General features: G+C 40.1%; 2 protein-coding genes across 3 annotated transcripts; one reads left to right on the top strand and one right to left on the bottom strand.

The window, feature by feature from the left end:
• The first annotated feature begins 331 nt into the window (after positions 1-331).
• On the top strand, positions 332-11,265 carry LOC115749809 (kinesin-like protein KIN-4C). 2 transcript variants are annotated; one of them, XM_030686778.2, is made up of 28 exons: positions 332-504; positions 671-931; positions 1,133-1,279; positions 1,363-1,515; positions 1,606-1,859; positions 2,108-2,277; positions 2,484-2,608; positions 3,039-3,075; positions 3,173-3,264; positions 3,355-3,471; positions 3,547-3,660; positions 3,754-3,837; positions 3,920-4,124; positions 4,435-4,535; positions 4,975-5,073; positions 5,150-5,263; positions 5,332-5,448; positions 5,539-5,619; positions 6,927-6,998; positions 7,102-7,195; positions 7,278-7,309; positions 7,525-7,610; positions 7,916-7,987; positions 8,107-8,334; positions 8,555-8,699; positions 9,402-9,497; positions 9,679-10,248; positions 10,595-11,265. In XM_030686778.2, exons 2-28 carry the CDS (start codon positions 770-772, stop codon positions 10,925-10,927), a joined length of 3,900 nt encoding a protein of 1,299 aa, XP_030542638.1. In that variant the 5' UTR covers positions 332-504; positions 671-769; the 3' UTR covers positions 10,928-11,265. The 2 variants fall into 2 exon arrangements, with proteins under 2 accessions (XP_030542638.1, XP_030542640.1); XM_030686780.2 differs by having other exon boundaries at positions 333-504; positions 737-931.
• Positions 11,266-11,981: 716 nt separating this feature from the next.
• LOC115749901 (protein ECERIFERUM 2) lies at positions 11,982-15,579 on the bottom strand. Its single transcript, XM_030686924.2, has 2 exons — positions 15,059-15,579; positions 11,982-12,941 (listed from the first exon to the last, which is right to left on the bottom strand). Exons 1-2 carry the CDS (start codon positions 15,500-15,502, stop codon positions 12,060-12,062), a joined length of 1,326 nt encoding a protein of 441 aa, XP_030542784.1. The 5' UTR covers positions 15,503-15,579; the 3' UTR covers positions 11,982-12,059.
• Positions 15,580-20,536: the final 4,957 nt, after the last annotated feature.

Here is a 20,536-nt window from a genome sequence, read left to right as displayed (position 1 = left end):
TTGTTCAGATTTGTTTTTCTCTCTCTTTCCTCCTCCCTCCTCCGTCCGTAGCCATGACGGATAAATTAATTTTTGTGATATGAAAATTTGTTTCGGAGAAATGGGATACAAGTATAGTCGGGGTCAAATGTGGCATGGATTTACCGGTTTTAACTTTTTACTCCTTAGCCACATGATGAAGTTTTTAATCGTCCATAAAAAGAAAAGAATCTTGATTTGCAAATATTATTTGAGAAGGGAGCAATGGGCCCCGGAAGTTCACGTGATGAGCACGTGACCTTCTCCAACATTTGAATTCGGATCCGACCGCCTCTCCAATTTCAATTCCGTTCGCCGCCCTGTGCATCATTTCCCCTCTCTCTCTATCGTTCAAATTCTCTCTCTCTCTCTCTCTCTCTCTCTCTTCTCCGTTCAAATTCCCCGATCAAAGAGACTCTCTCTCTCTCTCTCTCTAGCCCTATCATCTTCAGTCGATCCCGAACACTCTCGACTCGAGAACGACAGGTCAGTTTCAGACCACAATCTCTCACTGCTTCTCCATTTACCAGATCCATCGTATCTCCAGCTCACGAACTTCGCATGGTTTCCTGGCTCCGGCGTGATTTCGAATCCGTGCTCGTCTTCTTCTCCCTCTATTGCATGGCGTCTGCTGGTCGACCGCGCGCTTGAGATCTCCATTCTCCGTTGCTAGTTCTTCTGCGAGTGTCGCCGAATTTGGGAGTTGACATTTTCGCAGTTCTAGGGTCTGGACCAGTCTCAGTTTTGCAGTATGGATAATTGTGAGGCTAGGCCGCCGGTTTCGAGCGGGTCGGCGAATGAGAAGGATTCATCTCAGTGCGTGAAGGTCGCGGTCAACATCAGGCCTCTGATTACCTCGGAGCTCCTCATTGGCTGCACTGACTGCATCACTGTTGTTCCAGGAGAGCCTCAGGTACTGCGCTTTGTCCTCATTCATATGCTTCCCGTTGTGAGGCTCATCAGCAGGGGACATGATTTCTTGGTCCGGATGTGCTTGGTTTGTAATTACTGAAGGGGCATAATTTGTTGTTGATATAATTAGCCAGTGAAGATCGAGTTGTCTTTTGATTGGCAAGCTTGCTAAACTTCTGCATTTGCCGTGATTATCTGCCAGGTGCAAATTGGGTCACATTCATTCACATATGACCATGTGTATGGGAGCACGGGATCACCTTCTTCAGCCATCTTCAATGACTCTGTTGCTCCGCTTGTCGATGCACTCTGCAGAGGCTACAATGCCACCGTCCTCGCATATGGCCAGGTCTTTCCATCTAGATTCGTGTTGTCTCCTTGTGGATACGTACCCAATATGAATACTGATATTTAGCTTATGTTATTCTGAAGACTGGTTCTGGCAAAACATACACCATGGGAACTAACTATAATGGAGAAGAGAGTAACAGTGGAATCATACCTAAAGTGATGGACACAATTTTCAGAAAAGTCGAGAATATGAGAGATTCTGCTGAGCTTCTCATCAGAGTTTCCTTTATTGAGGTAAAGGTGTAGTGTGTAATGCTGTGTTTGGGTCATGGTATTTCCTAGCATCAACTCGTGACAACGTGAAGATAAATTTTGCTATGGCAGATTTTCAAAGAAGAAGTTTTTGATCTTCTTGATCAAAATTCATCAACTCTTTGTAAAGGTGAAGGGGTGTCTGCAGCAAAGGCTGTAGGACCTGCTAGAGTTCCAATACAGATTAGAGAAACAGTACATGGTGGGATAACACTTGCTGGAGTGACTGAAGCAGAAGTTAAAACAAAGGAAGAGATGGCGTTTTATCTATCTCGGGGCTCTTTATCTCGTGCTACTGGGAGTACCAACATGAATAGCCAGTCTAGGTAATATGCTTATGTTCTTTATACTTTGATTGGCTTCTTGGAACTTACCATACATGAGTTTGTGTATATGAACCATATCTCTTTCATATGCTCTAGTAGTATAATACGGTCGAAGCTCACTATATTTTGAATTTAGATGAAGGTAAATTGTGCCAGGCCTTGTCTTATGATTGTCATTTCTACTTTGATCTACGTTTGCAATGTTGTAAGTTTTAAAGCCGAAAATATGTTGTTTAAACATGTTACAGCCGATCACATGCTATCTTCACAATCACGATGGAGCAAAAGAAGATGGCTCATTTTCCAAGCGATGATGAATTCGGTGACGATATTTTGTGTGCAAAACTTCATTTAGTTGACCTTGCTGGATCGGAGAGAGCAAAACGAACCGGTGCAGATGGAATGCGCTTTAAAGAAGGTAGTACTCAAATGTCTTCAAACGTAGAGTAGTATAATGAATCAAAGTTCCTTTCACCAGGTAGTGTATCTATCAAGACTGATGGGTAGCTTAACCTTGTTATATTTTGTGTATCTTCACCTGCGGTAATATTCTTCTGGTATTCTTTTGTAGATACATCCAATAAATACTTTCTTGATTGTTGACTCTAAGTGATTATCCTCTAGGCATTCACATCAACAAAGGTTTGTTGGCTCTTGGCAATGTAATAAGCGCGTTAGGAGATGAGAAGAAGCGAAAAGAAGGAGGCCATGTTCCATATCGCGATAGCAAGCTAACACGCCTGTTACAGGCATGTATTGAATTCCTTTAGCCTTAAGTTATGTCAAATGCTAACTTTGGATAGTCATTTACTTATTGTGTTTTCAGTGTAAGTATTAGTCCTTGATTTGTAGAGGATTACAAAGTCTTTCAAATGAGAATGAATCTTTTTACTGCCAATACCATCATTTGCAATACATATACCTGTTGCAAGAAAGCAACGATCTGGCTGTGTGGGGTTATCATAAAGATATTATACGAGCATGTGTAGTGACAAAGATAAAAAAAATACGAGTAATTATGTGAGTTATAGGACTTTTGAAGTGCAATACAACACTGAAACCTTGATCTTAGAAGCGCTTAATGTTTTTTTCCCGTCCTACGAATGATGCCCTGTTGAGTTATTTTTTTTGTGGTCATAACCTTTTTCGACAACTGATTTTTGCAATTTGGCTATGTAGGATTCCCTTGGAGGAAATAGCAAAACGTTGATGATAGGTATGCTACTGATTTGGTTTAGACTAAGATTTCGATCCTTTACGATTCTAACCTTTTTAATCGTCATCTTGAGGACATTCACTGGTTATATATGTAGCTTGTGTGAGTCCTGCTGAAACAAATGCTGAGGAGACTTTGAACACCCTTAAGTATGCAAATCGTGCTCGCAACATTCAAAACAAAGCAGTGGTATGTCTTCATGGCCCGCCTTAACATGCTTTATTCATAATCATTCACCTTTTCTTCTTCGTGATACTTATATTCCTTATTTGGCTCTAGATCAATCGTGATCCAATGGCAGCTCAAGTGCAAAGGATGCGAAGCCAAATAGAGCAGTTGCAAGCGGAGCTTCTACTATATCGTGGTGACACTAGTGGACCATATGAAGAACTTCAAGTAGAAGACTATTTTTAAATGCTCTCACAGTCCTGACAATCTGGTTTAGGTGCTGATCTGAACTTGCTTTTACAGATACTCAAGCATAAAGTTTCTTTACTTGAAGCAAGCAATGTGGAGTTACAACGAGAGTTGCAAGAGCGTCGTATCACTTGTGATCATTTGATGCAGCGTGCTGTTGATGCACAGGTACATCGGGTTTTTCTACACCAGAGCAATTATTGCAGAGTTTTTGCACATGCTTTATGGAATCTTCCTATTTATGCTCCTTCGATGTGTTAGGTTGAAAAAGACAAATTGATTATGAAAATTGAATCAGCTCGAAGCGGCAGGTCGTGGGATGAAATTGATTGTAACTCAAATCAGGTCCCCAAATGTATCTTTTGTTTTTGATTGTCCTGACTCTTTTCCTCGTAATTCGTTTAACCAAATTGCATATGTTGTTTAGGATTATGATTTGGTCAAATCTTATGTGTCCAAAATCCACGAGTTAGAAGCAGAATTGCTTCGCCTACAAAGCTCACTTCACGCAAAACGTAATGTTCTGGATTCCATTGATTCGGACGATGATGGATCTCGCCCCAACAACACATTGGCTTCTTGCTTAAATGATTTTTCTTCTGGTTCCGAAGCTAAAAGTGTGGACCTTGCAGGTATGATTCATATGCTTTGTAAGGGTTTCTGCATTTCGGCTAGAATCAATGCTACCTTATATGCAGTGGGCTGAGTTAATTATATGCTGATTATTTTAATTTCCGATTCCAAGTATCTGTTATTTCGTATATGACAATATTAACAGAGACTAATGTAGTTTATTCTTGGTCGCCTCCTAGTGCTTTCTTTGAAGTGGGGGCTTTGCTATTTTTTTATCTTCTTTATTTAAAGATGCAGGTTTTTTCCTTAAAACTGGGGCTTGCAACTGATATGCACTATCAAAATTCTTTGCTTTTCTTATGTACACAGATGAAATTGAAGTTGACGAGAAAGAGCTAGAACACTCTTCACTTCAAGAGAAACTGGGGATGGAGCTTAAAGAACTGGATAAAAAACTTGAGCAGAAGGAGGTAAAATTTGATCGCTCTGGTAAATTAGCAATACGTCCGTATTCTGTCTTTTGCTGAGAACTGAGAAAAAAAGGTTCATCTTACTGCATCTTTATTAATGACTGGTAATTGTTTTCTATGATCCTTTTTCGCCATTGTGCCCCATAACTTATATGGAATGTAGAGTTTTTTAATGGAGATGGTTCGAGAATTATTTCAGCTGACAGAGTAAGGAAAATGATAATCTTGCATCTGCAAGATTCTTCTAAAAAGCTATATGCATGGCAAATGTGACTGTAAAACAATCTTTCTTGCACAGGATAGTTGCCTTGTTAGAACACTTAGTGTACTAGTGTGAAATCACTATCTTGTCGGTTGATGATTTGCATGGTGACGATTTGTTGGGTGTTCCACCCATCAGTCATTGGGTTCATCCTTCGCTTTGTTTTACATTTTGAAGGCTGAAATGAAGCGCTTTGCAAATGTTGACACTTCGGTTCTAAAACAACACTACGAGAGAAAACTTTTGGACTTGGAACAAGAGAAAAAGTCTTTACAGGTTTGTCTTTGCTCCCGAATACTACAGACTATGATTACATGTAGTATGATACATCATTAGCTTCACAATTGTGCAGAAAGAGATAGAAGAACTGAGATGCAATCTTGCAAACATTTCATCTACATCCGGTGATAATGCTCAGAGATTAAAGGGGGAATATCTTCAAAAACTAAATGTTCTTGAAGCACAGGTGAACTTTGAACTGCAGTTAACTATTCAATTCTGATCGTATCCTGGTCTAATTCGAAAGTTCTCCAGGTGTTAGAGTTGAAGAAGAAACAAGATGCACAAGCTCAACTTTTAAGGCAAAAGCAAAAAAGCGATGAGGCTGCCAAACGATTGCAAGATGAGATTCAGAGAATAAAAACTCAGAAGGTGCCAATACTTACTAGAACAGAGTGATGTATTTGAATTCGTTGTTTTAATTCATGTCAGCACTAATGTGAAAAATTGTGCTTTCTATAGGTTCAATTACAACATAAGATAAAGCAAGAATCTGAACAATTCCGATTGTGGAAGGCATCAAGGGAGAAAGAGGTTCTCCAGGTATGTACAAATTAATAAACTAATCATGCTTTAAGTCATGTTCAGTTTATGTTCCAAAAACTTGTTATATGCTTACCTGGTTGTTATTTTTAACTCAAATTTCATGCTTTTTGACTATATTTTCTCTTGTGTTGGCTTTACCTAGAGTGTCCCCCTGGTTGGAACCTCATTTTGTCTGCCTTGTTCTTTCCTCGAGACCATTCACATTTAAGGAATTCTTTTCCTTCTATGTATCAGGGAATAGGTTTTGCCAACCTTTTTGCTCACAGATAGCTTATTGTTACAGACATTTTCTGGAATAGAATTGACGGGTTTGTAGAGAGAGAGAGAGATTGTTAGTATCTCCTATTATTATTGGTAGTGTCTCCTATTATTTGTTTTTCATTAGAAATTGAACAGGTGATACTATTAGTTCTTTTGGACATTTTTTTTAAGTATCTATACATCTAAATAGAAGTCCATTAAGTTCTTAAATGCATGAGGTCCATTAACCTTGAGTTCTCTGTTTTTTTTTTCTTTTTGATATTGAAAATTGATGAAGTATGACCATTCAATCTGAAACAATTGAAAACAATATATTAATAACGTTTAACCATCTAAAGTAAAGCAATAATTACATAAAGAATATTGACTGTTGGGCCTATTATAGTGCTTCCGTAAATTTCAAATGCTATTAATGTGTAAACTAAGAACAGAGAGACAATGAACTTAGACTACCATAAGTATATCTAATAAATGTTTGTAAGATTGTGTGGACTTAGATTACCAACTAAAACTAGAGAAACCTGAGATTTTAAATGGGCAAGCTGAGAAAAAAATTGATGTGCTGAACACCTGCAACGCTTGATGGAGCCTCTATCCCACTCAATCCCATAACAACTCCGACCCGACCTGGGGTAACTGCTATGCAACCCGTGATCGCAATTTTATTCCTTTCTCCTTTCTGCTTCTATATTTTCGAATTTGACATATCAATTCGCTGCTAGGTGATGATATTTGAATCCAAGGTCGAGAAATAAATGATTTTTTTTTTTGTTTTTTTAACGGGATCTTGTTTTTTTTTTTAGAACATGCAAGACCTAGCGTCTCGATTATTTGTATATCTACAAAGCAAGTTGAATGTATAGGATGCACAATGCAATATCATATGGCTTGCTGAGAATCTGGCTAGACATTCAATATTTTTAATGTTTGGCTTTGTAATCACCTGTATTGGAGGGCCATGTTCATCTTATTATTGGTTCCTAGAAATCAGGTTTTGCTACCCATATTAGGTCTCCTATGAACGTGTGTTTCTTGTCTCACAGCTGAAGAAAGAGGGACGGAGGAATGAGTATGAGATGCACAAGTTATTGGCTTTGAACCAAAGGCAGAAGATGGTAATTTAGTTTCTTCTTTGATAGATTCCTAGAATTATTTCTAACTGAAGAGTCTACTATTCTCATCCTCTTTCTATTATGATATTTTCGTTGTCAATGTCAGGTCTTACAGCGGAAGACAGAAGAAGCTTCTATGGCTACCAAAAGGCTGAAAGAACTGTTGGAGTCTCGAAAAGCTTCCTCTAGGGAGACAACTGGTAGGAAGCTTACATAATCATAGGCAGTGTCCTCATCTTTTTGTCTTTATACTTGGTCAGTTAATTTTCATTTGATCTGCAGGTGCTGGGAGTGGCAATGGTCCTGGAATTCAGGTATCTTAGGCTTTCACAAGAGTATTTTAGTGTCCGTCTTACATCCTGTTTATTGTGTGATGACGAAATTCTTCTCTTACCCAAGGGGCCTACTGGCTCATTGCACCTGCATAAGCCCAATTGAACCTTTAATCTCATAGATATCTAGTGTCTTACTGCTTGTACGAGTTCCTTCTCTAATTTGATTCTGGCAATTTGTATTTTGTTGAGAATAGGCTTTGATGCGGGCCATTGAGCATGAACTAGAAGTCACCATACGGGTTCATGAAGTACGTTCTGAATACGAGCGTCATATGGAAGAGTGAGTTCAATTCTTACTTTTCACAGAGGAAATTCACTTGAGATGTCCTTCAGATCTTCATGATCGTGCCAAGTTTGTTGTTTGTTTGGGTCTAGATTTTCTTTGTCTTCTACAATCATTTGTCTCAGTTGTATAGTATATAGTGGTCTTTCAATTAACTTTTTTTTTTGTTAATGTGATGCACAGATGCCATAGTAGGTTTAATTCAGTATTCTGCCATCTAAGGCAGTTGCTTCTGTCCTTTGCATACATGTGGCATGGTGTATTCCCTTTCTTTCCCTAAATAAGTTCCATTCATTCTGTAGGAGGGCAAAAATGGCGAAGGAGATTGCTAGGCTTAAGGAAGAAGCAGAATTGCAGAAGCAAGCAAACTTAAGGTGGGGGAGGCAGCAGCAGATTCCGTTTGTGATAATTTTGCCTTAGCTTTTTCATCATCTTCATATTGGCGTTGATCTGCTAACCGTTGCTGAACATCTTTGGATGATGTGCTTTGTAGTGACTGTCCCCCTGCAATGTCTCCTGGTGCGAGGAATTCAAGAATTTTTGCTCTTGAGAACATGCTTGCGACTTCTTCCAGTACCCTAGTGTCCATGGCATCGCAGCTATCAGAAGCAGAAGAGCGTGAAAGGGTCTTCAGTGGCAGGGGACGTTGGAATCAAGTTCGTTCCCTAGCAGATGCAAAGAATCTGATGAACTACCTCTTTAATTTGGCATCTTCTTCGAGGTACTAGGCAATAATCGTACTATATATGTTAGATTGACTCGGTGTAGCACTATGTTGTGATCTTCTAGTTGATTTTATGATTTTGTAAGTCATACGTGTCTTGTAGAAAAGTATTGTGTATTTAATTTCTGAGATTGTTTAATGTCAATGCATTTTAAGTAGCTAACCCAAGAAAAAAAAAAAATACAAGCTAAACTTGACTCTTCTTGAATTTTTAAAGGTGCCTACTGTGGGATAAAGAGGTTGATTGTAGAGAAAAGGACTCACATATAAGAGATTTAAAGGAGAGAGTTGTCAAACTAAGCTCTGTGATCAGACAGTTGGAAATGCAGAAGACAGAACTCGTTCATCAGCTAAAGTCGCAGGTGAGAACTCTCGAGCATTATATGCATTCGGTAGCTAGAGCCTTACGTGGACATACTCGGTGTGTAGTCAAACCTGCTGAACCTGTGACCTGTGTATAGCTGCTGTTTAGGTAACTTGGAAAATATTGCTGCTATAGTATATTTAAAGATTAGTTTTATGAAGGAGCTGGATATTGAAATGGTAGTTATCACAACAACTTAGAAGCCTATCATAAGCATCTTGGTAGAGCATTTATCTGTTGTTGCAGGCAAACTAGTCTCCTAACTTGTTCATCACTATGTTTTTCCTGCTACCTATCCTAAGCATCTTGGTAGAGCATTTATCTGTTGTTGCAGGCAAACTAGTCTCCTAACTTGTTCATCACTATGTTTTTCCTGCTACCTATCCTAAGCATCTTGGTAGAGCATTTATCTGTTGTTTCAGGCAAACTAGTCTCCTAACTTGTTCATCACTATGTTTTTCCTGCTACCTATCCTAACTGATAGTTGAAGTTAGATGAAGCTTTCTTGGGAACCGGATTTGCTTTTATACTTAGCTTTTTTGTTAATTCTTCAGGTAAAACAATGCTCTAATGCTCTTTGTGCTCAGTTCTTTTGATAATTTTGATTTTTTTTTTTGTGATGTCACTAGTTGATTCTCTTGTATCTATTCTGGTCTTGATTATGCTTTTAAAGTGGTCTTCACTTGCAAACAACTGGCAGGACATCCTCTTGAAGAAGCACTACAAATCAAATGTAGCAGATTCAGGGGATTCCAGGCTAAACATCGGACCAAATAAATATGTCTTACACAAGCAGGTTTGAGAGATGTCTGCCTTTTTCTTGCTCTATTTTACATTCAAGTGTTAGGAATTAGTATTTTTTCTGAAGTTTACCTGTTAGTTATGCTTTGGTGCTGCATGCTGTATGTGCCTGCATAATGTTGAAAATTTCCATCTCATTAATTGGCTTGTACTGATTCATGGGGTGATTTCCGTAGGAACACAGGGCATCGGTATTTCTGTTCGAGGACATGGACACATCAGAATCAGATTATTCAGATGATGCAGCATATGATGACGATGATGAAGACTGGGTACAGTCGGGAAAACGGCCACGAAGGAGAAGAGCCAAAATTGGACGCCATTCGTCTTCTGATACCCAAGACCCAGAGGTTAATGAAGTAAATGGCGTAAAGAAGGAGAGCTCCGGCGAAAGAACAACAGCAAATGATAATACTGAGGTTTGCTGCTCATGCAGCAAAAGCTCATCTTGTAAAACATCAAGATGTGAATGTCGGGGCACTGGATCAGTCTGTGGGCCATCGTGTGGCTGCCTATCCAGTAAATGCACCAACAGAGAGTCTGCATCTGCCAAAGGGTTGGAGGAATCTTCCGGAGAAGATAAAAGCGGGGCCTTAAACGATGGGAACAATGAAGAAACTGGCGAATCTAATCTAGCCTCCCACGGTGCAAGTTTACTTCAGAGTGCATTTGGTGAAAAACCTGTTGATTCAGCTGATGATGCTGATGTGAGGAGGAAACCTTTATCTGACATCGGGAACACCTTGGTATGTTTCCTTTGTCATTGTTCTTTTGCCATGGAATAGTATGCAGGTGTCTATGTATCCCCCACCCAAGAGAATGCTAGTATTTCCCTTCTGGCATTGAACACCAAAGTTCACGCCCAATCTATAACTTCTTTTAAAACGATCGCAAGATTATCATCTTTCAATTTTATGCTAGTCTAGATTAAGGGGAAAGTCTTTTCTTCTCGTTCCTTGCAAATGCATTTACCTCTAAAGCTGCTTTATTTCAGGACAGTAGTCACTTTAGGACTGCCACGCACTAACTGTCACATGTCACTTTGGTTCTGATTTCTTCTGCACGTTCTTGCTAATTTCACATCCCTCACAGGCCAAAACGAAGGCACCAAAACCTAATCGAAGAAAGAAATGGGGGAAAGCCGCAGTCCAGCTGGTTCCTGTGGCTCCACCTCCTGCATTTCCCGAGACAACAGTGAAGGCCTCTGAGAAGCCAGATGATGGTATCTCTCTCCAGGGAGACGTTCCTTTGAAGTTACCTAGGGCTATGCGAACGCCGGCTCCAAGCGGTAATAATGTGCTAAGAGAAAGGAATGCTGATCTGAGTGATGAGACAACTCAAAGCAAGGAGGCTGGTGTAGCGGCTCCAGAAGTTTTGGTTCCGCAGGAAAGAAAGACCGATGATAAGGAGAATCATGCATCTTGAGTCAATTTTTTTCCCAGTAGTGACTGATAATTTACCAATAGCTCCCTCATATAGTGCATAGCCATGTGGTGACCCTCGTCGATTAGGGAAGGAAATAGACTGCACCGCCATCCGGTGATCCTTGTTGATTCGGGAAGGAAATAGACTTTCTTGTGTATTCTGTTTTTATTTTGTAAAGCGACATCGATTGGGAACTTGAGATTTCGTTCACCTAGCTAGCCCTTGCTCACGGAAGATTTTGTTGCTAACAATTGATTGGCTGTACGATATATTGGACAAGTCCGACGATTAAAATCTGGATGTCTTTCTGTTTTGATTGTAGCGTCATGCTCGTCGTACGATGAAAGGAGACATTGCCTCTTGGAGGAATGCTGCACCCAGGCCAAGCTCCTATAAGTTATCAGATTAGTCTGTCTGGTTATCCATTCTATGTAGCTTGATCATGATTCTCAATGCATTGAGCAAGTGATTTGACAGTCAGAAATAGCGATGAGATAGCGATCTTCATACATCATTAATTTTCCGGTCAAGCTTAGAAACATGGAAAAAAGATGATGCGTGGAGGAGAAACGCTAGCAAAAGCTTCTTTTATCCGTCCTTGATTTCTTCTCCGTCTTTTCTTGATTTGTAATTGATTTCCAGACAATGGAAATCTTATTTGATTTCTTAAACAGGAAGAAAGGGAGCCCAAATAAAATTAAATCTACTTACCAGTTAGTGCTTCAACTTAGCTTATAAATATACCATATTGTACAAACAATAAATTCCGGGAGAGCTCATCCCAAAAGCTAGCGAATCAAGTGAGCCGCAAAAATGTTATTAGAGCCACACACGATTTGATATATTAGCAATGTAAAGACAGTCCCAGTACATGTGTATTTGCCTTAAGATCGCTTTCAAAAGGACATCAAGGATAAAAGTTGACTTTTTAACATAAAAAATTTCCTCGAAACTGCCTTGATGCAATTACGATGTCCAATTTCACAGAACACATTCGAAGTTGAAGCGACATTACAATTCACATCTAACTTTCTTTTAGGAAACACGAATCCACATGTGCTATGATTGACTTTTGTTATTCATGGCCACCGGTAGAACGAGTCTCGACATCGTTTCAGTAGCCGACACGCCGTCACTGGGGCAAAATTCCCCACGTTCCGTTAATCTCCTCCTTGAGCTGTGCCATCTGAGCCTCGGGCAGGACCATTGTCACCGTCCTTGCAAGCCCACCACCACCCTTTTCATCCCCATTTTCTGGTCCTGGAAGGACCAACACCACCCCTTCATCTCCAACCCCACTTATTCTGTAATTTGCAAAAATTGGCTTTCGGCCCTGCAACTCTAGCCCATATATATCTGCACCATCCAAATTCACAAATGTCAAATTCGCCCCATATGCGATGAAGTCCAGCTTCCCTTCATCTTTCTCCACCATTTCTTCAATCATGCCATTCTCATTCTCCGCCTCGGTGATCAGCCTCGCCAGATCGGATACTTCCGCTTCTGCCACCGAGAAATTCACTTCGACCCTGCTCAAATCCATGCTGTTTGAGGGTAATTGGTTCACTTCTCTATGGACATTATTCTCGCACACGGTTACGATCTTCGGCCCGCCGTCTCCCCTTATCTTCGACACGGATTTCCAAATCAAAGCGGACAGCAGTTCGAAATGTGGGACTTTAGATTCACCAACCAATCCACATATGCTTGTGATGTGATCGAGTTGTCGCAAGGTGAGGTGAACGGAGTATGCCTCCAACTTACTGTTGTTGACGGCTAACCAACAGTCCCCAACCGGGTCGACCCTTTTAACGGTCAATGGCGCCGTGTCGAGCGTCGATTTGCCGGGGGATGAGGGCCATTTGGGAACTGGCGCGTGGAGGGACTTGGGCGGCGCGTGACCGGCCATGATCTGGCCCCACATGTTGATGAAGGACGAAGCTGAGAAGGCATCTCCGAGGACGTGAGCCCAGCTTAGACCCACACAGATTCCTCCGCATTCGAACCAAGTGAACTGTGACTCCAAGACAACATATATCACTGGTAAGATCTGTTACATCTGCGAGACATTCCTAAAGTTTCTGAACAAGCTAAGGAAAAGATTATGTTTGTCCCTAAACCGAATGAAACCAAGGAGAAGCGATCCGATTGATGAAACAAGAACCTTCTTTCCCTCTTCTATTTGAACGAACAAAACCGATGCAAGTAAACAACCCTTAATCCGACCAAAAAAAAAAAAAACAACCCTTAATCCGAATCAATACTAAAAAGAATTTGTTCAATAAGTACGACACAGAGAGGAGAATTTTCCTCTTCTTCATGGGAAGTTCTCAACGCAACGCCGAATAGGGCGTATTTCTAGTCGGACAACAATTTAGTTAATGAAAATCGAAGTATTTCTTGCTGAAAGTGTCGTAATTAGAGATGTCAATGTGTGTCTTTGACCTTCTTTTTAACACACTTTTGACAAAAAAAAACACACACTTTTATTCACCTAGGTTATAAATGGGTTAAATAAATCGAAAACAATGGGTCAAATATGAGTTTAGCTTATAAAGCTTATTCAAATATGGATTTTCATAGATTTTAACTCAACTCATTTTTGACCCGTTTTCGGCCTGTGGCTTGCAGTTTTTCAAGCATCACTTGTAAATGGGTCTCAAGAACATTAGTTTATATTTTATATTTTTTATAAGTAAAAGAAAGAAACAAAATAAAATTAAAGAATAATATAAAAGCTGTTTTGGAATGCCCGGATCGCAGTCTCTAGCCATCGAAGAAAAAGGAAAAGAAAATAAATAAATAAAAATACTTTTCTAAAAAATAAATGATGATTTTTAATTAAAAAATAAATATTAATTTTTAATAATAATTAATAATAAATTTTTTTAATAATAAAAATTATTTTCCTTTAAAAAGTAAAAAAATTAAAAAAATTGAGTTGCATGAAAATGTTTTAGCAATATTATTTTTCTTAATAAATTATAAGAAACAAATATTGCATGATTTGGTTAGATATAGCAGTATTTAAGAAATACAGATTGGGTATAGATTGGGTCATGTATGAATTATTAAATTTGTATTGTATGAAAATAGATTGTTGACCAAAACAAAATAAAAAAAAAAGGCCAAAACGGATTAATATACGTCGGACCATATTTGACTCGACTCAAACTCAACACGATCCAGATCCATCCATTTGACTTCTCTAATCATAACGAATGCTCGAGAAAACTTCTTGACAAGAACCGAGCCCACATCCTTGGTCAGGATGTACCATGTTCCCTTTCTCTAATGTATAGAAAGCAGTTTCTTTTTTTTTTTTTTTTGTAGAAGTACAAGAGCAATGGATTGGTGCTGGCGTGCTGGGTACCCATGACCATTTTGGTTTAAGCTTTTTTCTATCTTTTCGGGACGTTCACGTTCGGGCCAGCCATTCTTAATTGGTTCTTTCGATGCTGCTTTCGCCTGGAAGAAGTTACAGGACCATCCATCCACATTTAAGGGCCCGATCGCAACACCTTCTGGGGTCGCTTCCCTAACTTTGATTGTTCAGACGTGCAGGGTCATGCCGTTTTAATGAGAAATAGTTGCTGATTATTGATGGTAGATGAAAACAAGGCCTCAAAACAAGAAGGAATTATTTATCAGCTCAGCCAATGTTTCTTTGCTATTTCTCTTGGCAACTGTATCTTTCTTTGATCTAATTCACGATTATGTTCCCATTGAAATAATATGATGATGATCGAATCCTATGCATGGTGAACTTGATGGAAAAGGTAGTTTTTTCGTTAATAGACAGCACAAGGTCATATGACTGCTAAACAATCTTCGCCACTATTGCATCTCTTGCTTCATCATTTCATTTGACAGTCAGAAAACTGGAAAGATGAGTGTCTGGTGTTAATGACTGACCAACCTAGACTAAGGTAATGCGGTACTAGATTATTTTAATAAAGTTAGTGGCCTAAGTTCACAGGTAATATGTTGCAGGTGAAACCAATGATTGGTGGGCTAGATTGACATGTTCCATGACGTGAAGTGGAGATTTTCTTGCACAAATTCAATCAACGTAAGATGTCTACAGTTCTAAAATGAAAGACTGGCAAATATATATAGTAACTGAATTACCTGAACATAAATCAGGGGAGAGAAGCCAAGATCCGGGCCAAGAACCTGAGAATGAGCCAGCAAGTCCTGGAGCTCCCAGCCACCATCCTCCTCCTGGGTTGCCGCCAACCACTCATCCAGCGACTTGTCGCAACGGGCCTCGATGATGCGGACCCCGCTATCGTTGCACTTGATGACGGGCCTGTCACTCTCGGACTGCCTGATCCTGCCAGACGTCATGGGATAGAGCTCCAGGCCCTGGAACATGGGCTTCTTCAGGTCGGCGATGGTGAGCCCCTGGACGGCTTCACTGCTGAAGAAGTAGAGCCCCTTGAGGTAGTGGAGCTTCATCGCCAGGTCCATGCTTGTCAGCCCGTGCACCGTGTTGTCGCCCGTCACTCTAGCCGGCACCACCGACGACAGCTTCACGCTGTGCACGGAGCTCTTCTTGTCCGATGCAACCATTTTTGTGCGGAGAGAGAGAGAGAGAGAGAGAGAGAGAGAGAGAGAGAGAGAGAGGTGTTTAATTTGCTTGCTATGATGGAAGGTTGTCCTTAGGAATTCGTCTATATGTATGGTTTAAATAGATGCGGACGACGGAAATTTAAGAGAGACGATTAGATGGCCATCTTTGTTTGGTTTATGGTGGATGAAAGAGCTGCGACTCATTAAGGATCTTTCCTCCAATCCCTTTAAATTCCTCTGAAGCTAACTTTTGAAAAACACTTCACTACGGAGATGTGATGATTCGTAAGTGATAAATTGTTGCTTTCAATTTCTCTCTCCTTCTAACCACTCCGATGGAACAGTCGGAAGCAATTTCCATCAACTCGTCCATCAGAATTCACAAATATTATCCAATAAGATTATGAATGAATTATATGTGACTCCATGTAAGACCATCTTTAAAGGTTTCTAGCGTATAACATTAGGAAATGTCAAGAGTGTGTAATATCATGAACAACATGTCTTTACCAGATTGGAAATAAGGTATAGGCAAAAGTTAAGACATCATACGACTGCTAAAACGTATATGAAAGTTTGGCGGGGTAAAACATTTGAATGGATTTTGTCAAAGAGTGGTCCAGAGGCACTTATTAAGCAATCGATTCATACTTGAAAATTGAAACATTCCAAGCAAAGTACATTAAAAAAAAGTGCGAAGACACTTGATAATAAGACCTATTTCAATATTCTAGCACTCTTCATCACGCATTGAAGGGATTTTGGCCTAAAACTGAACCGTGGAAATTTATTGATGGATGAAATTAGATGCTTGGAAAAATTTGTACTTTGGACCTGCTACTTTGATACCATTTGAAATTTTGCAAGACATCTACCAACTATTCTAAAAGCTTAGACCTGTTTGGTTAAGCTTTTTAAAAAGCAATAATTTTTTTTTGTTTTCCCTCAAAATTTTAGATAGGGTTAGTACAATGAAAAACTCCATACTGATTTTTTTTTATCATAAAAACCACAAACTAGTACACCAGTGATAATTTTTCTCTCCATTAGATTCCTTAAATTTTACCATCAAATTACCGAGTTTGATGACACGTGACAATTGACAAGTATAGTGATTTGAGATTTTAACCCTCCGTTTATCCTAGGTTTTCCAGTTTGGGGTTCTTGGGGTTGTAAACCCGCTTTAATGGAAACTAACGGAGGATAAGTTTGTTACAAGTGTATTAATTTGGGGTTTTGATGGCCAAAAAATTAATTTGGAGTAAATTTATCTCAAATGTACTAATTTAAGGGTTTTTTGTGGTAAAAAAATTAGTTTGAGGTAAATTTGACATAGGTATTACCAGTTTAGGGTTTTTCGTGATAATGGCCCTTTTAAATATTTTCTAAATTTGAAGAAACTGTGAAATGGTGTATGTGAATTCTTTGTGTCAATATTAATACATTATGAAAGTTTTCGAGCGTTTGGGATTAAGGAAAAAGCAAAGTGCATCAACTGTTACAGTAAGCAAAAAAAAAAAGTAAAAAGTAAATTTTTTTTAGATACACTTTTAAGTTATTAGATGAAAACCTGATTGTTAAATATTTCGAAAACTTTGCTCCTCACGTCTAATACCCTCCTCACATTTTTTTTTTTTTATTTGTTTGCATCTCCCAAAGCTGAAAATACCCATTCGCCCTCGCACATTTCCAAAACTGTCTCCCACTTTCTCTCCTTACCCTTTCTCTGCCCTTACACACGGTAGTGCATATGATTGAGATCCCCACGCACAATGTTGACTCGCCGTTCGATGCCATAACCCAACCCTGATGCTGATGACGACGCCCTCGCCCTAGCCGCGGCCCGCGCGCCTCTCTCCGTCTCGAGTTGTGGTGAGATCGGTCGTGGCTCGTGACGGCAAGGCTGGGCGACCTCGGCTTGAGCCCGTGGCTAGCAGCCGTCGAGTCTTTGCCAAGTCAACCTCGACATCGCGAGAGCCACGGCCTACATTGAGCCCCTGCAACAGGCTCGCCAGCTGTGCAAGCTTTGTAGCAAAGCTCGGCCCTGGCTACCAGGTCGAGGTTGTTCGACAGCAATCTAGTTTCGAGTTGGCACGGGGATTGCCATCGGACTTAGATATGTGGTCCGCGACGGCTCTGAAGCAATAGGTTGTCGCACGCGGTGGAGAGGGGAAAACTAAGGGTTTTGCCTGAGCAAACCTATTGGGTAGTGGGAGGATGTGTGATCCTTTCAGCTATACACTTTTCAAATGTAACCAATTTAGTTTTAAATCTTTTGACGATTTATCAATATAGTCGTTCCAACTAATTTTAACCAGAAATACCTTCATACATGGCATAACTAGTTGGCGTAGAAAATGTTTGTAAAAAATGTTGATTTTTTTTAATTTTACTTTTCTTTCCTTATTTTTCTTTTTTCTTCCTGTTTCCCTCCGCCAATCATCGGTTGGGATACCTTTGCCAAATCTAGCGAGGCCGATGCTCACCTGATCCAGGAAGGGCAACACTCGCTTGTGGCCGATGACCTCGCTAGCCATCACCGAGGCTCGGGATCAATGAAAGGAATAGGGTGAAAAGAAAAAAGAATAGAAAAGAAGAGAAAAAAAGGAAGAAAAGAAGAAGAGAGAAACAATTCAAAAAATTTTAAAAGAATTGCAAAATCCGTTCACGTCAATGCCGGCCATGTCCCGCAGGATGGTTGGTGCCGACTACACTACCATATCAGTAAATTTTAGCCAAAATTGGCCGGACATTGGCAAATCGTCAAAATCTATAGGATTATATTTGTCAAATTGAAAATTTTAGAACAAAATTGACATCCGCAATCCGCACAGCAAAATTACAATTTTTCTTTTTGGGTAATTATCCCAAAGAGTGTCTTTGGGTGTAGGGCTTTCGTGGGTCTTGAAGTTTGGGAAATAAAATCGTCATAGGGTGAATTATATATAGGTGCGAGATGCAACTTGATTTCCATTATCAAAAGTGAAGTTGACGATGAGGTTTGTAGTTTTGAAACATAAGAAGGGCAATTTATAAGAACAGTGAAGTTGAAGTTCATGAAGTAAAACTTTTTCTCTTTAGTGAACGTCGAAACTTTTTCAATAACGAACGCCAGCAAACGGATCATGGTGAAATTAATTGCTTGCTCCGACAGCTTCTGACATGATCATGATCCGCTTTACCCTAAAAAGAAAGACAGGGTCGTAATCAGGATGATGCAAATCTAAGTTTTTTCCGGACGAAAATTTCTATTAATGCTAACCATCCGAATTCTCAACTACTTTTCCAACTTTTATTTGTTTGCAGTAAATTGAGACGGATGTCTCTAGCTTCTTAACTTGGCAGCTCTTCAGATGTGGACATCCAATGTCTTGGCGGCCACTTCCTATTGCATGCATCTGATCGAGATCGAGATCGAGAGATTGTTTTAGGGTTTTGTATGAATTTTTAACAAACATGTGTACTCTATTCATTAAGGGTTTCGTCCTTTACGATAGGAACGTCGCACTTCTCAACTGCAAAGAGTTTAGGATTTTGTATGAATCTCTAACAAACGTGCCAGGATATTCTTTCCAATTAGGATTTCATCCTTTATGATACGAACGTCACATCTCTCAACTTCGTTGGCTTCCAGGGCGTGGCCGCTTCTCGTCCCTCGTAAGATGATGACCTCCATTAATTGAGGGTAGTTGGCAGCTAAGGTAGCTAAGCACATGCCGCTTCCCTCTCTTTGATAATTGCATCAATGCTCATCCTTTGCTTTTTATTTCCATCTTCCCGCAACGCCCCAAAACTCTCTCATTGATGTACCTCTCCCAAATGGACAAGTGAGATCAAAGACTCGTCTCGTCTCGTCTTTCCTCTTCATCTAAAGAAAGGGACTCATCATCTAATTTGTCTTGCCTTCACCACCATAAAATTTATAATTCAGTGCCTGTGGCCCATTGCGCAAAACCTAACTTTAATGGCCGCTGGCTAATGACTTGGACGTATGAATCAACCGGTGAACCATATCTTTCTTTAACGCTGTGAGCTTTGTTACGCAGCACAATGTACGAACTCACACGTCATAATTAACAAAGCACAGCTCATGCTACAAGAAATAATGAAACATTGCACGAATGGCAGGAGTTAGTTCATCCAATTCAGGACAAACTAATCTTTTGTAGACATTTGCGGTGGGATACTCGGGAACGAACTTGGGGCCATGAAACCTTGGAGGTGAAGGAAGAGCGCCATGACATGGGAAGTGCCCCATCAGATGAGCTGAAAACGCTAGACTCAAGTAAATTACACACCCTCAAGTTTTTCCGAATGGCCGTTCTTGGATTTGACCGGCTTCCTACGGCTCAGGCAGTGGCTTGACGAAATGGACATTTGCGTTTCTTATCCTTTCTCATTTCTAGTTCAAGACGCATTATGGAGAGGAGACTGTCTTGAAACAACTCTAGTACAGGACATATATACCGGCAATTATTTTGCATATTCTACGAATCCATGCCCAGAAGCTTTGAGATACCTGAGCTTAATCATTGTCAAACTACGTGTAAAACTGAAACTATTGCCAGCTTTCGTGGACAAGTCGAGATTGAACAGTCGGCTAATAAGATGTCGGGCATCCATTGAGCGAATTAAGAAAATGAAAGTCTTCGTACTCGTAAGAATATCGAGTGAAGTTTATGCAAACCCTTTACGTAAATGCTGTCTTTTCGGCTAGTAATGTTATTGTGACTTGTGATTTATTGCAGATATTGGGATAGATTGATGAACGAAGTTCTGAGACCTTATGGTCCGGCACCGAAGGTGCAAAGACAGGCGCTAGAGGATGTCAAAGTATACGCCGTGGTGATCTCTAAGGGAACGAAATTGTGGATTGACACGGTGTCGAGAACCACGACCCCTCCTCTATGGGGGACGGCGTGGACCAATTCAAGCCAGAGCGGTTCGAGGACGACACACTCTACGACGCATGCAAGAATTCCAAAAGCTCGAACAGAGAGCAAAATCAAAGAAGAGTGGCAATAGCTTGGTGAA

Source organism: Rhodamnia argentea, chromosome 2, assembly GCF_020921035.1.
Source record: "Rhodamnia argentea isolate NSW1041297 chromosome 2, ASM2092103v1, whole genome shotgun sequence".
Lineage (NCBI taxonomy): Eukaryota > Viridiplantae > Streptophyta > Magnoliopsida > Myrtales > Myrtaceae > Rhodamnia > Rhodamnia argentea.
Note: the sequence above shows the minus strand (reverse complement) of the source record. Positions and strands in the feature narration are given on the sequence as shown.

Excerpts from the sequence above, each read along its gene's own strand:
- LOC115749901 (XM_030686924.2), bottom strand. The coding sequence starts at position 15,502 with ATGGTTGCATCGGACAAGAAGAGCTCCGTGCACAGCGTGAAGCTGTCG. Across the intron at positions 12,942-15,058 it reads CTCCCCTGATTTATGTTCAG|TTCACTTGGTTCGAATGCGG; the intron begins GTAATTCAGTTA and ends TTGGAGTCACAG.
- LOC115749809 (XM_030686778.2), top strand. The coding sequence starts at position 770 with ATGGATAATTGTGAGGCTAGGCCGCCGGTTTCGAGCGGGTCGGCGAAT. Across the intron at positions 8,335-8,554 it reads AATTTGGCATCTTCTTCGAG|GTGCCTACTGTGGGATAAAG; the intron begins GTACTAGGCAAT and ends GAATTTTTAAAG. Across the intron at positions 9,498-9,678 it reads AATATGTCTTACACAAGCAG|GAACACAGGGCATCGGTATT; the intron begins GTTTGAGAGATG and ends TGATTTCCGTAG.